General features: G+C 33.5%; 1 protein-coding gene across 1 annotated transcript in view; it reads left to right on the top strand.

Moving 5' to 3' along the window:
- PHEX (phosphate regulating endopeptidase homolog X-linked) overlaps positions 1-14,924 on the top strand; it is a 259,922-nt gene that overhangs the window by 53,943 nt on the left and 191,055 nt on the right. Inside the window, exon 4 of the mRNA XM_003763504.2 lies at positions 7,655-7,741. Within this exon, the coding sequence (XP_003763552.1) occupies positions 7,655-7,741 (87 nt within the window). The remainder of the gene's footprint in view (positions 1-7,654; positions 7,742-14,924) is intronic.

Here is a 14,924-nt window from a genome sequence, read left to right as displayed (position 1 = left end):
AATCTAGTCCATGAATCCCAAGATATAAAAAAAGCTATATAAATAGATATAAAGGTTTATATCTATCTATCTATCTATCTATCTATGTGTTTGTGTTTATATATGTATATGTGCATATGTACATATCTAGACTTTCTTATTTGCCTTTCCTATGTTTATTGGAAAAATTGGCATGGATTATAACAAGCTTAGGAAAATGTTAGATATTCTGCTATATTATTATATGTGATGGAAATTATTTTAAGAGGCAGTTTTCATGAGCTTAAAAATTGCATTGGTAGATTTATTTTGATGTTCTTCTTTTAAAGTGCAATGCTAAAATTTCATTTCATTTCTCTAAAGTGCAATACTCAATAATAAATATAGCAGAAAAAAGTTGCCTTCCATTAAGCTTTCCTTTAGGGCTAGACAGTTTTACAAAATAGACCTAATTATAGAGAAAGAAGTATACTTTTTGCATTTAAAAAGAATGTTATTATACAATCTGGATGGGTTATTTAGAGCTACTTAAAGATTCGTAAATCATTTCTTACCCCATTTTCTCCCTCAAGCTGATGTGTACCCACAATTATCATTTATAAGAAGATCGTGGAAAATAAAAGAAAAAAAATAAACAATTCAAGCAGCCTCTTTCTATCTGTAGGCATGAGTTTTCCAGAAGAGTGAGAAATATCATCTTTTATTGTCTTTTCAGTATGTCAAACAGACTTAGTTAATCCCATGCTTGGCTGATTGTCTGTCTGAGTAGTTAAAAAGATGAGTGTCACAGTGAAAGCAGAAAGTTTATAGAATCCATGAAGCATGACTTAGTTAACTTGAATTTTATTTTTTTAAAAATGTGAATTGACGACAGGCTTTGCAAGCTGATTTGGATTTTCTAGGTCTGACGCAACAAGAGTTTAATAACTATGCAGCATGAGTTAGAAAAATGAAAATTCTCAGTATAGTAAATAAAATGAGGAGTGTGTAAACCAAATTGAAGTTTGTAGTCTGGGAAATCAACAAGGACTAAAAATAATAAGATTAGAGGGGACCTTCAGTCATAATGCCATCTAAAGGTAGGTTTTAAGTATTGTCAAAAACAGAGTCAAGTCCAAGAAATAATTTTTAAAAGTTTTAACTCTTGCATATTCCTAATATCCATTTGGTTGTGGAAGCTGGAAAGGTTTGGTCTTCTTCAACCTTCATTTTTTAACCAAAATCATCTTCTAATAATCTGAATGTGACCCAGACTCTTAAAGCTATACAGGTGGAACCCAAGCTGTGTTAAGAAAATTTTTGAGTATTAATTAAATTGAGTAATTTAGGTGAACAATTTCTAGTTCTAAATAATGAGATTGATGTTTAAGCACCAAATGTTGGGGTTCAGTCATGTGAAGAATTTACAATGGTTATTCTCTTTGGCAAAGTAGGTTTATTTAGGAGAAGAGCTATGGACAAAATGAAGATTTCTTTATTTCTGTAATCTACAGTAGACCCAGGAATAGTAAATAAGAATTAGATTTGGGAGATCTTATAGTTAGCAAGGAAAGGGATCTTAACAGTTAATGATGGAAAGGACAAGTTCCTTAGTGAAACTCACAATTAATCAGGAGAAAGGGAACATCTCATAAGATTGGAGTATGCTGTTAGTTGGCAGGCTAAATCCTAAAAGGGATTTTAGCACCCTAAAAGAGGTAATTATTAGAGAGACACCATGAAGCATGGTAAGGGAATGAGGAGAAACACCACATGACATGGAGGAGGGGTGTGGAGAAAGACCCCATGAGGCAGAATGCTGTGGCAGACTGACCCAAAAGGGATTCAGAAAAGATGGCATGAGCCATGGACAGATTTATAGGGGAACCTCAGGGGTTTGACATTACTTGATTTCTAGCTGGACACAGCAAGGTGAAGTTATAAGATTAAACTGATCCCCATCAATACCCTTCCCGGCTTTGCTTCCAGGAATAATTCCATCTGCCAACTCCACCTTGTTACTTAGGACCTCCTCATTTTGAGTGTTTATCTGTTATCTGTGGACCAGCCTAGAAAAATACCAGAATAAGGATAATGACCACTATTGGTAATTATTTTGGTCAAAGTAATTACAAATTTTGACCAAGGCACTGAGTGCCTGCAATCTCTGCTGGTGGAAAGAATGCCCTAATTGATGAAATCATGGAGTTTTTTTAAACATCAAAGAACCTTAGATTATTCATATTTTTTCTCTTAAATTTCAAAAAATTCTTCTTGGCAATCAAGCCCCTCATAATTAGACACCATACTGCTATCCATGCTCTTAACTAACTGAACTCCTGATTCCAATGTGTTCTCATGCCTTTAACTTTGGCTCATATTCTTCCTATATCAGAACTCCCTCTTCCCCCTCTTTGCTTATTGAATTCAAGTGCTATCTCTTCTAGGGAGACTTCCCCCATCCTCTTTGTTGGTAATAACCATCCCCACTCACCCCACATTATCCTTCTGGGCTGCTGGATGGGGTAGTACAGAGATATCAAACAGATGACCTACTGGCTGCATACAGCATCTATAGCCAGATTAATTACGAAAAATATTTAACAGAATAAAAATACAATAAAACATAAATAGCATTACATTTTAAGAGTAAGTCAGTATGAAGTCCAAAAGGATATTTGTACAAAGTTTGTTGTTGTTATTGTTTTCAGTTATGCCTGATACTTTGTGATTTCTCTTTTGGAGTTTTTTTTTGGGCAAAGATACCACAGTAATGATTTTCCAGCTCATTTGATAGATGAGGAAACTGAGGCAAACAGGATTAAGTGATTTACTCAGGTCACACACACAGCTACTAAGTGGCTGAAGTCAGATTGAATTTAGGTCTTCCTAACTCCATGCCCAGAGCTCTATCTACTGTGCTGGCTAACTTTCTTTTATATGTTTTACTAACTTCCTATTTCTACTTAGTTTGACAACATTGGGATAGTAGATGTTAAAGAATCAGGAAGGTTTGAATTAAAATCCTGCCTTAGAAAATTACTAACTATGTGACTCTGGGTAAGTCACCTAACCTCTTAGCCTCAGTTTCCTAAATTATAAAATATGGATAATTATAGCACTCACTTTTCCTGTTCATGAGGATCAAATGAGACTGTATATGTATGATGCTTTGTAAGGCTTAGCATGCTATGTAAATTCTAGCTATTGATATCTGAGGGATAAGTTCTCTGTTGCTATCGTCTCAATTTGTAGATGGGGGCCACTATTTTATAACTTGTAGCTATTTGAGGGAGGGAAAAGAGCACTGGATGTGGAGTCAGAGGACCAAGGATGAATCTTAGCTCTAATTCTTACTTTCTGTGGGTTCTTGGCTAATACAATGATCTAGCCTCAGATTTTATATATGTAAAATGGGGTGGGGTGGGGTAGTGAAAGTAGGATACCTAGACTTCTCAGAATTCTCTCTTTATGGTCCCATTTGGGATTTTCTTTCTGAGATGGGTGACCATTTCCTTCTCTAGCTCATTTTACATAGAAGGAAACTGAGGCAAATTGAGTTAAGTGACATATCCAGGGTCATACAGCTAGTAAGTGTTTAAGGATGGATTTTAACTCAAGATGATGAGTCTTCCTGATTCCACTGAGCTAGCTAGCTATCTCCCTAGCAACTTAGTAGAGATTTAATAAATTCTGTTGTTTTTGCTGCCATTAGGAGTAGGTAAAGGAAGGATGATGAAAACAACAGTCTAGGTTTATTTGTTACAGAGCTGCCTATAGTGCTGTTTTAGGTTGTTTTTGTTTTGTCTTAAATGGTTTTTCTCTAGGTAGGGATAGTGGATGTTTGAAGCTTACATTTATAATGCACAAGTTTTGTGACTGTGAACACATTTTAAACCTTGAGCTTTGTTCTGCCTAGAGGGCTGAATAAATCAGAGGTTTCAGTTTCTGTGGTAACATGATAAAAGGTATTTGAATGAAGGTCTGGTGATTTTTGAAAGTTCCTTTGCTTAAACAATTAAAGTTTTGTGGAGAGGTAGCTGTACTGCAGAACTGTACTTAGAAGGCTTTTGGGACACTTTAATGACCAGAAGAGCTGTCTGTGGTAGGCTTTGTTTCCCCTTCATTAATGAATCCCCAGTCTAGTTTTCTTTCTCTCTTTTCACTAATTCACATTCACAGATGCATAAACATGATGGCTACCCACTGATTGCTACCTCATGGTCTGCATATAAATGCTGCCTCTTCTCAGAATGGGAGGGGGTATATTTGGGAGGACTGATGTGGAAGGGAGAAAAGATGAGAATGATGGCATTCCAGGAACATTGGATATTTGAATCTGCTTTAGAGCAACAACAACAAATTTTGTCATATACAAATACAAAAAAAAAAAATACAAAATATTGGCAGAGCAAATTAGGTCTGTGTATAATTTCTACATTGGAATGGAACTATTTATCATATTTCATTCCTTCTTGCCCTCTCTTACCTACCTAACCCTCTATACAGACAGCTTCTCTTGGGGACACACCTTTATAAATACCTATTATTTAAAAATTTCCTTAATCCTTGGCTTCCTACTCATCCCCTTAAGTTGTATGTAGTATGCACATTATTTGCAATTCTTGAACAATATCAAATACCTAAATGAAATTGAGAATATCTACCTTCCCTAGCAATTTGAAGACTGTAGCAGGTTCTTCTTATTTGCACTGAAGCGATAAACTGAAAAAGCATATGAAAAGATTTTAACAGAAATTTTATGTGACTACAGTTATCTCTTTAAAATTTCATTCCTTTCACTCCCTTTTTTGGGGAGAGTTTAGTCTGTTGTATTGTTGTGTGATAGCCCACAGGAAAGAAATAATGAATGGAATAAATTCAGTGCCCTTCTCTCTCCCCTTTCCTTTTCCTTTTTTTCTTTTTAATCTTCTTGCATTTCTGTTACTTAGGTGTTTATGCAACAAGAGAGGGGCTCTTTGCTACAGATTTTTGAAAAGCATGATTTTTAGATTAAGAGTAGGATTCTTTTCAGCGAATATGTAATTGTTGATTAATCTGATGATCTCTACAGTGGGTAGATTATTCAGGATGCATCAGAAACATGTTATACTCAGGTTTTGTAGGTAATAGCATTTTTTTCAAGTTGATAGGCAGTAGCCATTGAAAATAGTTTCACTGTAGTTAGAATTGCTATGATTCCCCAGTAAAATTGGGAGTCTTTGTCTCACATGCATTATGTCATACTACTACTTTTAAATGCATTTAAAGCATTTTTTTTTTTTCTTTCTGAGCTCTCGTCTCCCTAGTTCATAAAGGAACTGAAAGGCTAATTATCTTATTCTCTTTAAAATACATCAGTGCTTTTAAATTAGTGATTCATTTTGAAAGCTGCTTCAAAATAGCTGCATGCCAGCCATCTTGTTTATGTAGCTACATCTTAAATAGTCTTTTAACATTTTAGTCTTAAGGCAATTTAAAAGCAAGTCAATTTTAAGGCAAGTTGGATAAGCTTGCTAATCTTTTTATGATCAAATGAGTCCTGTGTTCCAAATATATTTGCATGTAATACAACTAATTTTTCTACAAGTATTTATTAGACACCAACTGTGTTATTAGGTACTGTGCTAGGCTTGGAGGATAATATAATGCTGGGGAAACTGAGGCAAGATAGAAATTAGAGAGTATTTGATATTTTATTTGAAAGGGAGAGATTTACTGGGACCAAATGGATCCATGGTTTGGTCCCAGGACTGAATGAGTCTATCATCTTCAAGCATACAGCAAACAATCTGAATTCTCAATGACATATATACACGTGACTCAGACACAGGAGGTAGACCGAGGCAGGAGTGGAGTCAGGGTACTGAGAGTGGAACAGGACTCTAATAATCCAATTCTGGCAGGATGAGGGGAAACTCCGGAGATGGGGGACACCATGGACATGGGGAGAGGCATCTTCATAAGACAATATCTGATATTTTGATAGCTTGGAATGGGGAGAGGCATTCTGATATTCTAAAATATAAGCTCTTTTATCCTTATCAAATATTCTGATTAAGAGGGAGAGATGGCTTTGCAGGATTGAGGGGAGCAATTATAAACTGAGGCAGAACAATTAGGGGAACTGAGGCAGGACAATTTAGGGAAACTGAGTCAGGATAATAAAAGATAACTGTGGCACAACAAAACAGGTACAAAATATGAAATTTTTGTATATTCATATATGTATATACATATTTTGTCCTTTTATACACATATATCATGCATTTGTTGTCATTCATATATATGTAAAGAGAATAAATATATACAAAGTAGTTGAATACAAGATTGTTTAGGAAAGTCTTTGGATGAAATATTACGAATCTTCTTTGAAGAGATTATGGGGAAAAGGACAATTTCTCAGATGTGGAATCAGAAGGTCTGGCTTTAGGTTCTGACTCTGCCATATTCATAGTGAAGTGAACTGGATAATTTATTTAACCTATTTAAGTGTCAGAATAATAGATATGTAGCTTCTCACTCCCACCTCCTGATTCCTAGAACTTGTTAGAATTCACCATCTATTTAGCAACTAATCAAAAGCTTTCATTTTCCTTTGACCCTCTCCCCATGATCCAGAATTAAAAAATGACATATCAATGCAAGATGGCATTTATTTGAGATAGATTTTTAATTAAGGTAGAATAAATTATATAACCAAAATTTGATTGAAATTCAATCAATCAATATTTATTGAGCTCCCACTATGTCAGGTACAGATACTGTATCAAAGATACAAATGATACTTTTGATAGAAATAGGGAAATATGAAATAAGAGAAGATATTAAGTTTAGTTATAGATGTGTTGAGATTAATATGTTTCTGGGATATTAAGTTTGAAATGTCTAATAGGCAATTGGAATATAGCACAGGGAACAGGTTGGGCCTGGGTTCATAGAAAGTCATTGGCATAGAGATGATAATTAATCCATGGAAGCAAATAAAGTCATTGAGACTTTAGGACAAAACTTTAGGAAAAATTCAGTTAAAGGAGGAAATGTGGATGATGAGATGACAAAGCAGGCTTGGAACAAGGGATCAGCCAGGTAAGAGGCTCACCAGAAGAGAGTAGTGTCACTAAAGCTCAGAAGAGAGTGTTTTCAGGAGAAAATAATTAAATATGCCATATGCAATAGGTAGAGAAGCATAAGGACCAAAAGAAGACCTTCAGATTTGGAAATTAAAGAGATCATTATTGCCAGAGCTGAAATGTAAACCTTGCCTCTCTGATTCCAGATACAAACATTCTTTCCATCCTGCCATTTCTCATCCTATGATTGAGCTAGGCATCTTATTCAAGTGGGAATGAATTTTTGACTCTTTTATTGTTGGTAGAGGAAATAAACATTCTAGTTTAGAGTTAGATGCAACTGGCTATTCATTAATTTTGAACCTGGAAATAAAATCTTGGAGAAAGGATTTTTGTTTTCTTGAAGAATTTCCTTGGAATATACTCTCTGTATGAATATTCCCCTTCTTCCCCTCCTCCCACCTCTGCCACCCTCATCTCTGTCTTTCTTTGTATTCACTGGCTGTTCTGCATTGTTAATTTCTAGACTTTAGGAATCATCACTGTTATTTTGATTTATGTGACATCCAGCATAATACCACTCACAAGTGGGCACTTAATACTTTTTCTTTTACACTTCACAGCACTTCTAGAGAAATCAATAAGCAGAAGGAGGGACACTGAAGCCATCCAGAAAGCTAAAATTCTTTATGCATCTTGCATGAATGAGAGTGAGTATCCTGGTTTAGTTTCAAAATCCAATGAATATTTACAACTCACATTTTTTGAAATTCTGTGTATCTTGAAAAGTGTCATTTAAGTTTAAAGCTATTGACAACTTTCATCAATTAAATTTTGGAAAGAACCTACCACATCTAATATTAGGATGAATATTTATAGTTATGGGAACTGGATTCTAAAAGATGTAAAATATTCTTTGGATATAAGTTAGGATATTAGAAATTCAACAGGGGTTGGAGTCAAGATGGTAAAATAGAGGCAGGAATTCACCTGAACTCTCCCAAATTCCTCTCCAAAGAACTTTAAAACAATGATTCAAATTGAATCCTGGAGTGGCAGAACTAATTTTCCAGCTAAAGAAAACCTAGGAAGTTGATCTGTCATATCAGGGTGGGGGTCAAGCCCTAAACACAGCATAGGCCATGCATGGCAATCTTAGCAGAAGAAATATTGCTTAGCAGGCAATTGCCTGAGAGGCAATTGCAGAAGTGACAGCTGTAGCTTTGGGAACTCTCAGTCCACAAACAGCAAGAAAGTCAGACAACTGGTTAAAAACAAATTGGAGGACATGTTGTTCAGGACCTAGTTGCATTATCCATATACAATTCTGGGTGACAGTCCCAGGGTGAAGAGGAACAGTAGTACTTGCTACTGCTGGGGAACAGGTACCTCAGTCACAATTCCAGGACAGACAAGAATACTTGTGGCTGTTCATAAGGCAGCAGGGACTAGTGAAAAAAAGAGCACTAATGCTTTTGGTTGCAGGACAAACAAGATCCCTTCTGCCCAGGCTGGGAGAGCAGTGAATATACGTTTCCTTAGATCACCGTGGAAGCACCAAAACTTACAAACCACCAGAACTAGCTTTTAAAAAATAAAAAAAATAACCTGAAGCTTGGGACAGTACCTCCTTCACCCTAGGAAAAGAACCCAACTTTAACATGAAGTTGAAAGTCAAGAAATAGGTTGGAAAATGAGCAAACAACCACCACAACAAAAAGAACTGGATAATAAAAAGTTACTATGGTGACAGAGAAGATAAAGACACAAACTCAGAAAACAGACAATAATGTCAAAACAGCTACATGCAAAAACTCAAGGAAAAATATGAATTGGAAACAAGATCAATTTCTTAAAGTTCATAAATAAAATTTTAAAAATCAAACACAAGAGGTAGAGGAAAAATTGGAAAAAAGATATGAGAGTAATACAAGAAAATTATGAGAAGAGAGTCAGTAATAGCTTGGTAAAAGAGGCACAAAAACACTGAAGAAAATAACTTAAAAAACAGAATTGACAAATGGTGAAAGAGGCACAAAAAATCCACTGCAGAGAAGAACTCCTTAAAAAAATAGGATTGGCTAAATAGAAAAAGAGGTTGAAAAACTCACTGAAGAAAATACTTCTTTAAAATTTGGAAATGGGCAAATGGAACATAATGTCTCCAAGAGACCTCAAGAAGCAATAAAACAAAATCAAAAGAAGGAAAAAAATAAAAGAAATTGTGAAAAACTGATCTGGAAAATAGATTCAAAATAGAGGATTTAAGAATGATCGGAATATCGGAAAGTCATGAGAAAAAAGAGCTTAGACTCATCTTTTAACAAATGGTTGAGGAAAACTGCTCTGATATCCTGAAACAGAGGAGAAAAAAAGAAATTGAAAAAATCTACCAATCACTGCCTGAAAGAGATCCCTAAGTAAAAAACTTCCAGGAATATTATAACCAAATTTCAGAGCTCCCAGATCAATGAGAAAATATCATAAACAACTAAGAACAAACAATTCAAACATCATGGAGCCACAGTCAAAATAACATAAAATTTAGTAGTTTCTCTATTAAAGGATCTGAGGGTTTGGAATATGATATTCTGGAGGGCAAAGGATTTAGGATTATAACTAAGAATAATTTATCCAGGAAAACTGAGTATAATCTTTCAGGCGAAAAAATGTATATAGTCAATGAAATAAAGGACTTTCAAACATGCCTGAATAAAAATCAGAGCTGAATAGAAAATTGAACATTCAAATACAAGGCTTAAGAGAGCCGTGAAAAGGTAAACTAGAAAGTGAAATCATAAGGGATTCAATAAGGTGAAACTATTTACATTTCTGCATGGGATGATGACATTTGTAACTCCTAAGAATTTTCTTATTATTAGGGCATTTAAGAGTAAGTAATAGGAGGACATGGGTGTGAGTTGACTATGATGTGATGATTTAAGAAAATAAAATTAATAGATAAGAGAGAGGGATGAACTGGGAGAAGGGGAAAGAGAGAGATGGAATCAGGAAAATTACCTCACTAAAAAGAGGTATGAAAAGAAAAGGTTTATTCTGGAGAGTAGCTTGGAACTATGCTCAAAAAGTTATCAAACTGTGCATACCCTTTGATCCAGCAGTGTTACTACTGGGCTTATATCCCAAAGAGATTATAAAGAAGGGAAAGGGACCTGTATGTGCATGAATGTTTGTGGCAGCCCTTTTTGTAGTGGCTAGAAACTGGAAACTGAATGGATGTCCATCAGTTGGAGAATGGCTGAATAAATTGTGGTATATGAATATTATGGAATATTACTGTTCTGTAAGAAATGACCAACAGGATGATTTCAGAAAGGCCTGGAGAGACTTACACGAATTGATGCTGAGTGAAATGAGTAGGACCAGGAGATCATTATATACTTCAACAACAATACTATATGATGACCAGTTCTGATGGACCTGGCCATCCTCAGCAACGAGATCAACCAAATCATTTCTAATGGAGCAGTAATGAACTGAACTAGCTATGCCCAGAAAAAGAACTCTGGGAGATGACTAAAAACCATTACATTGAATTCCCAATCCCTATAATTATGCACACATGCATTTTTGATTTCCTTCACAAGCTAATTATACAATATTTCAGAGTCTGATTCTTTTTGTACAGCAAAATAACGTTTTGGTCATGTATACTTATTGCGTATCTAATTTATATTTTAATGTATTTAACATCTACTGGTCATCCTGCCATCTGGGGGAGGGGGTGGGGGGTAAGAGGTGAAAAATTGGAACAAGAGGTTTGGCAATTGTTAATGTTGTAAAGTTATCCATGCATATAACCTGTAAATAAAAGGCTATTAAATAAAAAAAAAAGAAAAAAAAGAAAAGAAAAGGTTTTAGGGGAAGGAAAGATAGGAATGGGTGGCAGGTAAAACTTGTACCTCACTCTTATTGGAATTGACTCAAAGACAGAAAAATATACATATGCCAATGGGTATAGAAATCTATTTTACCCAACAGGGAAGTGGGAAGAAAAGGAGATGGGAGGGTACTGACAGATGACTGAATGGATTAAAGGATGCAATTTTCAGAAGCAAAATAGACTTTTGAAAAGATACAGGGTAAAATCACAGAGAGAAAGCTAGACAGACAAAAATAGAATGGAGAAAAATACATAGTAATTATAACTGTTAATGCTAATGGGATGAACTTACATTTAAAATGGAAATGGATAGTAGAATGTATTAAAAACTAGAATCCAACAATATGTTTGCCTATTTTAAACAAGAAACATTCTTGAAACAAAGACACATAAACAGAGTAAAAGTGAAGGGATAGATCAGAATCTGGTTAGGCTTTTGCCAAGATTAAAAGCAAAACAAAACAAAAACAACCCAGGGGTAGCAAGCATGATCTCAGATTTAAAAAAAGCAAAACCAGACCTAATTAGAGACAAGTAGGGTATCTCTATTTTGCTAAAAGGTACCATAGATACTGAAGTAATATCAGTACTAAACATATATGCATCAAATGGTTTAGCATACAGATTCTTAAAATAAAAGTTAAATAAATTACAGGAAAAAATAGATAGTAAAACCACATTAGTGAGGGGACTTTAACTTTCCCCTCTGAGAACCAGACAAACCTAACCATAAAATAAACAAGAAAAAAGGTTAAGAGATTTATAGAATTTTAGAAAAGTTAGATATGATAGACTTTTCAAGAAAATAGAATGAAAAGAGAAAGAACTATACCTTTTTTCTCAAGTGTACATGGCATCTTCACAAAAATAATGATATATTAGGGCATCAGAGCCTTACAATCAAATGCAGAAAAGCAGATTTATTAAATGCATCTTTTAAAAACTCAATGCAATAAAAGTGACATTTAATAAGGGGTTGTGGAAACATAGGTTAAAAAATAATTGGAAACTGAATAATCTAATCTTAAAGAATAATTTCATTAATTTCATTAAGGAAAATGACAACAATGAAACAGCATACCAAAATTTATGGCTTGCAGCCAAAGCAGTGCCTAAGGGAAAATTTATATCTCAAAATTCTTACATCAATGAAATAAAGAACAGATTAATGAATTGGACATACAACTAAAAAGCTAAAAAAAAAAATAAAAGAACAAATCTAAAACCCCCAATTAAACACCAATTAGAAATCATGAAAATTGAAGGAGAGATAATTAAAATGGAAACTAAGGAAACCATTGAATTCATAAATAAAACCAGGATCTAATTTTATGGTTTAAAAATTTTTTTTAATAAAATAATTAACCCATTAGTTAATTTGATTAAAAAAGAAAGAAAACTAAATTACTAATATAGAAAGTAAAAAGGGTGAATTCACTGCCAATGAAGATAAAATTATTAGGAGCTATTTTGTTTAATTATATACTCATATTTCTAACAATATACATGAAATGTATGAATATATGCAAAACTATAAAATGTCCAGATCAACAGAAGAGAAAATAGAATACTTACATGATTCTGTCTTAGAAAAAGAATTGACCAAGCTACAATTGAGTTTTCCAAGAAGATGGATTCACAAGTGAATTCTAGCAAACTTTTAAAGAACAATTAATTTCACTACTATATAAATTATTTGGAAAAATAGGCAAAGCAGTTGTACTACCAAATTTCTTTTACTACATAAATAAGGAAGAGTAAAAGCAGAAAGAAAACTATCGACCAATTTTGATATTAATCAAATTGATATTAATGCAAAAATTGTAAATTAAAAAAAAACTGACAAGGAGATTACATTAATTTATAACAAAAAAAAATCAAGGATACCAAAGGAGTCAATTTAAAAAAAGGATGAAGAATGTTGGCTTAGAAGTGCCAGGTCTCAAATTGCATTACAAAGCAGTAAATATTAAAAATATCTGGTATTAGATAAGAATTAGAGTGATAGATTAGTGGAATAGACTAAATAGACATTATTCAGTAATAAAAATGATATTAGTTATATACCATTTGATAAATCCAAATTTTTGGGACAAGAAGTTATTTGACAAAATTTGACAAAAATTGTTAGAAAATTGGAAAGCAGTTTGGCAGAAATTAGGTACAGACCAACATCTTATACCTTGTATCATGATAAGATCAAAATGGATACACAATTCACATATAAAAAGTAAAATCATAAACAAATAAGGGGATCATGGAAAAATTTACTTGTCAGATTTATAGATGAGGGAAGAGTTCATGACCAAACAAGAGCTAGAGATCATTAAAAATGCAAAATATATAATTTTGATTATATTAAATTAAAAAGCTTTTATACAAACAAAACCAGTGCAAACGAAATTAGAAGAAATGCAGAGCACTGGGAAATTTTTTTATAGCAAATTTTTCTGATAAAAGCTTCATTTCTTAAATATATACACACACACACACACACATACATATATATATATATATATATATATATTAGTTCTTTTTGTGGTAATAAAGAATTGGAAATTGAGGAATTAGGGAATTATCTTTATTAATTGGGGGATATCTTAAGAAGTTGTGGTATATGATTGTGATGGAATATTATTTTGCTATAAAATGATGTTTTTAGAACAACCTAGGAAGATTTAAATGAACTGATTCAAAGTGAAGTAAGCAGAACCAGGAGATTACAATATTGTATAGGTTCAGCTGTGTACAATTTAGCTATTCTCAGCAATACAAGGATCCAAGATAATTCCAAAGGACTTCTGATGGAAAAAAAGGTATGCACATTCAAAAAAATTGATGAGTCTGAATGAAGATTGAAGCTTTAAACTTTCTTTTTCTTTTTTGGGGGACAGTTTTCTTTTGCAATATGATAACATAGAAAGCTGTTTTGCATGCATCTATATCACTTTTTTTCAATGAGGAGAGGGAATGGAGTCAAGGAGAAATTTTGGAACTCAAATTAAAAAAAATGAATGCTAACTTTTTTTTTTACATATAACTGAGAAAAAAGAAAATAACATAAAGAACTTCAGTAATTACTTGTGCATCAGCTTGTCCAAATCTGTTCTGAGAATTATCCTAAGCAAGATAATTCCTAGGCATCTACCTTGGATTTGTTTGGGAATGATCCTAGTAGAGTCTAATTTAGTTCAAGATTCTGAAGAGATCCCAGATTCCCAGCCATACCTAACATAAACTTGTCCTTATATCAGGGGTCCAAGCCAGCAATTTTAGTACTGTTCTATAAGGGCTCACAAGCCTGCCTTTCTTTAATGCTTTGAAGCTTTGGCTTGAACCTGATTATAGAACTGATTGTAACAGGGAGAAGTGACATTTACTTTTCTAGCTTTCTCAAGAATTCCCATTCATTGTAGGTTAGGTATTCAAATATATTCAGTCATTCAGATTATTTGGGCATCATATGTGAACCAAGAGAGACTAGTGGACTCACTGGCCCTAAAAAGTTAATTAGTATGCTTCATCATTAGTCCTTTGGAACTATAGTAGATCACTGCATTGATAAGAGTTTTCTAAGTTGTTTGTCTTTACAATGTTATTGTATTATATAGTTTTATCTTTTGGTCTTGCACATTTCATTTTGTAGCATGATAAAAAAAAATCTGGACTCGGCTTATGTGGAAAATTGTTTTGCTTGTCTGTATATTTGTTTTTCTTCTTTTTTTTAATATCAAGAGATGGGGTGGAAGAGGTTGGAAATAGAGAAAATAAATGGTCATTAATTAAAAATTAAGCTTCAAAATGAATTAATGAGTACTTAAAATACATGAAATAAGCAATTTATTCCTTTGGTAAGGCTTGTTTCTTAATAGAGTATAGTATGGTTTCCTGGTGTGATCCAACATTTTATTTTGGTGAATATTTTATTTGGTAAAGATTATAGAGTTCTGAATATTTTAGGAAGGAAAAAAAGTTTTATTTTCTTATCT

This window comes from Sarcophilus harrisii, chromosome 3 (genome assembly GCF_902635505.1).
Source record: "Sarcophilus harrisii chromosome 3, mSarHar1.11, whole genome shotgun sequence".
NCBI classification, from domain to species: Eukaryota; Metazoa; Chordata; class Mammalia; order Dasyuromorphia; family Dasyuridae; genus Sarcophilus; species Sarcophilus harrisii.
This window is presented reverse-complemented; position numbering and strand designations above follow the sequence as displayed.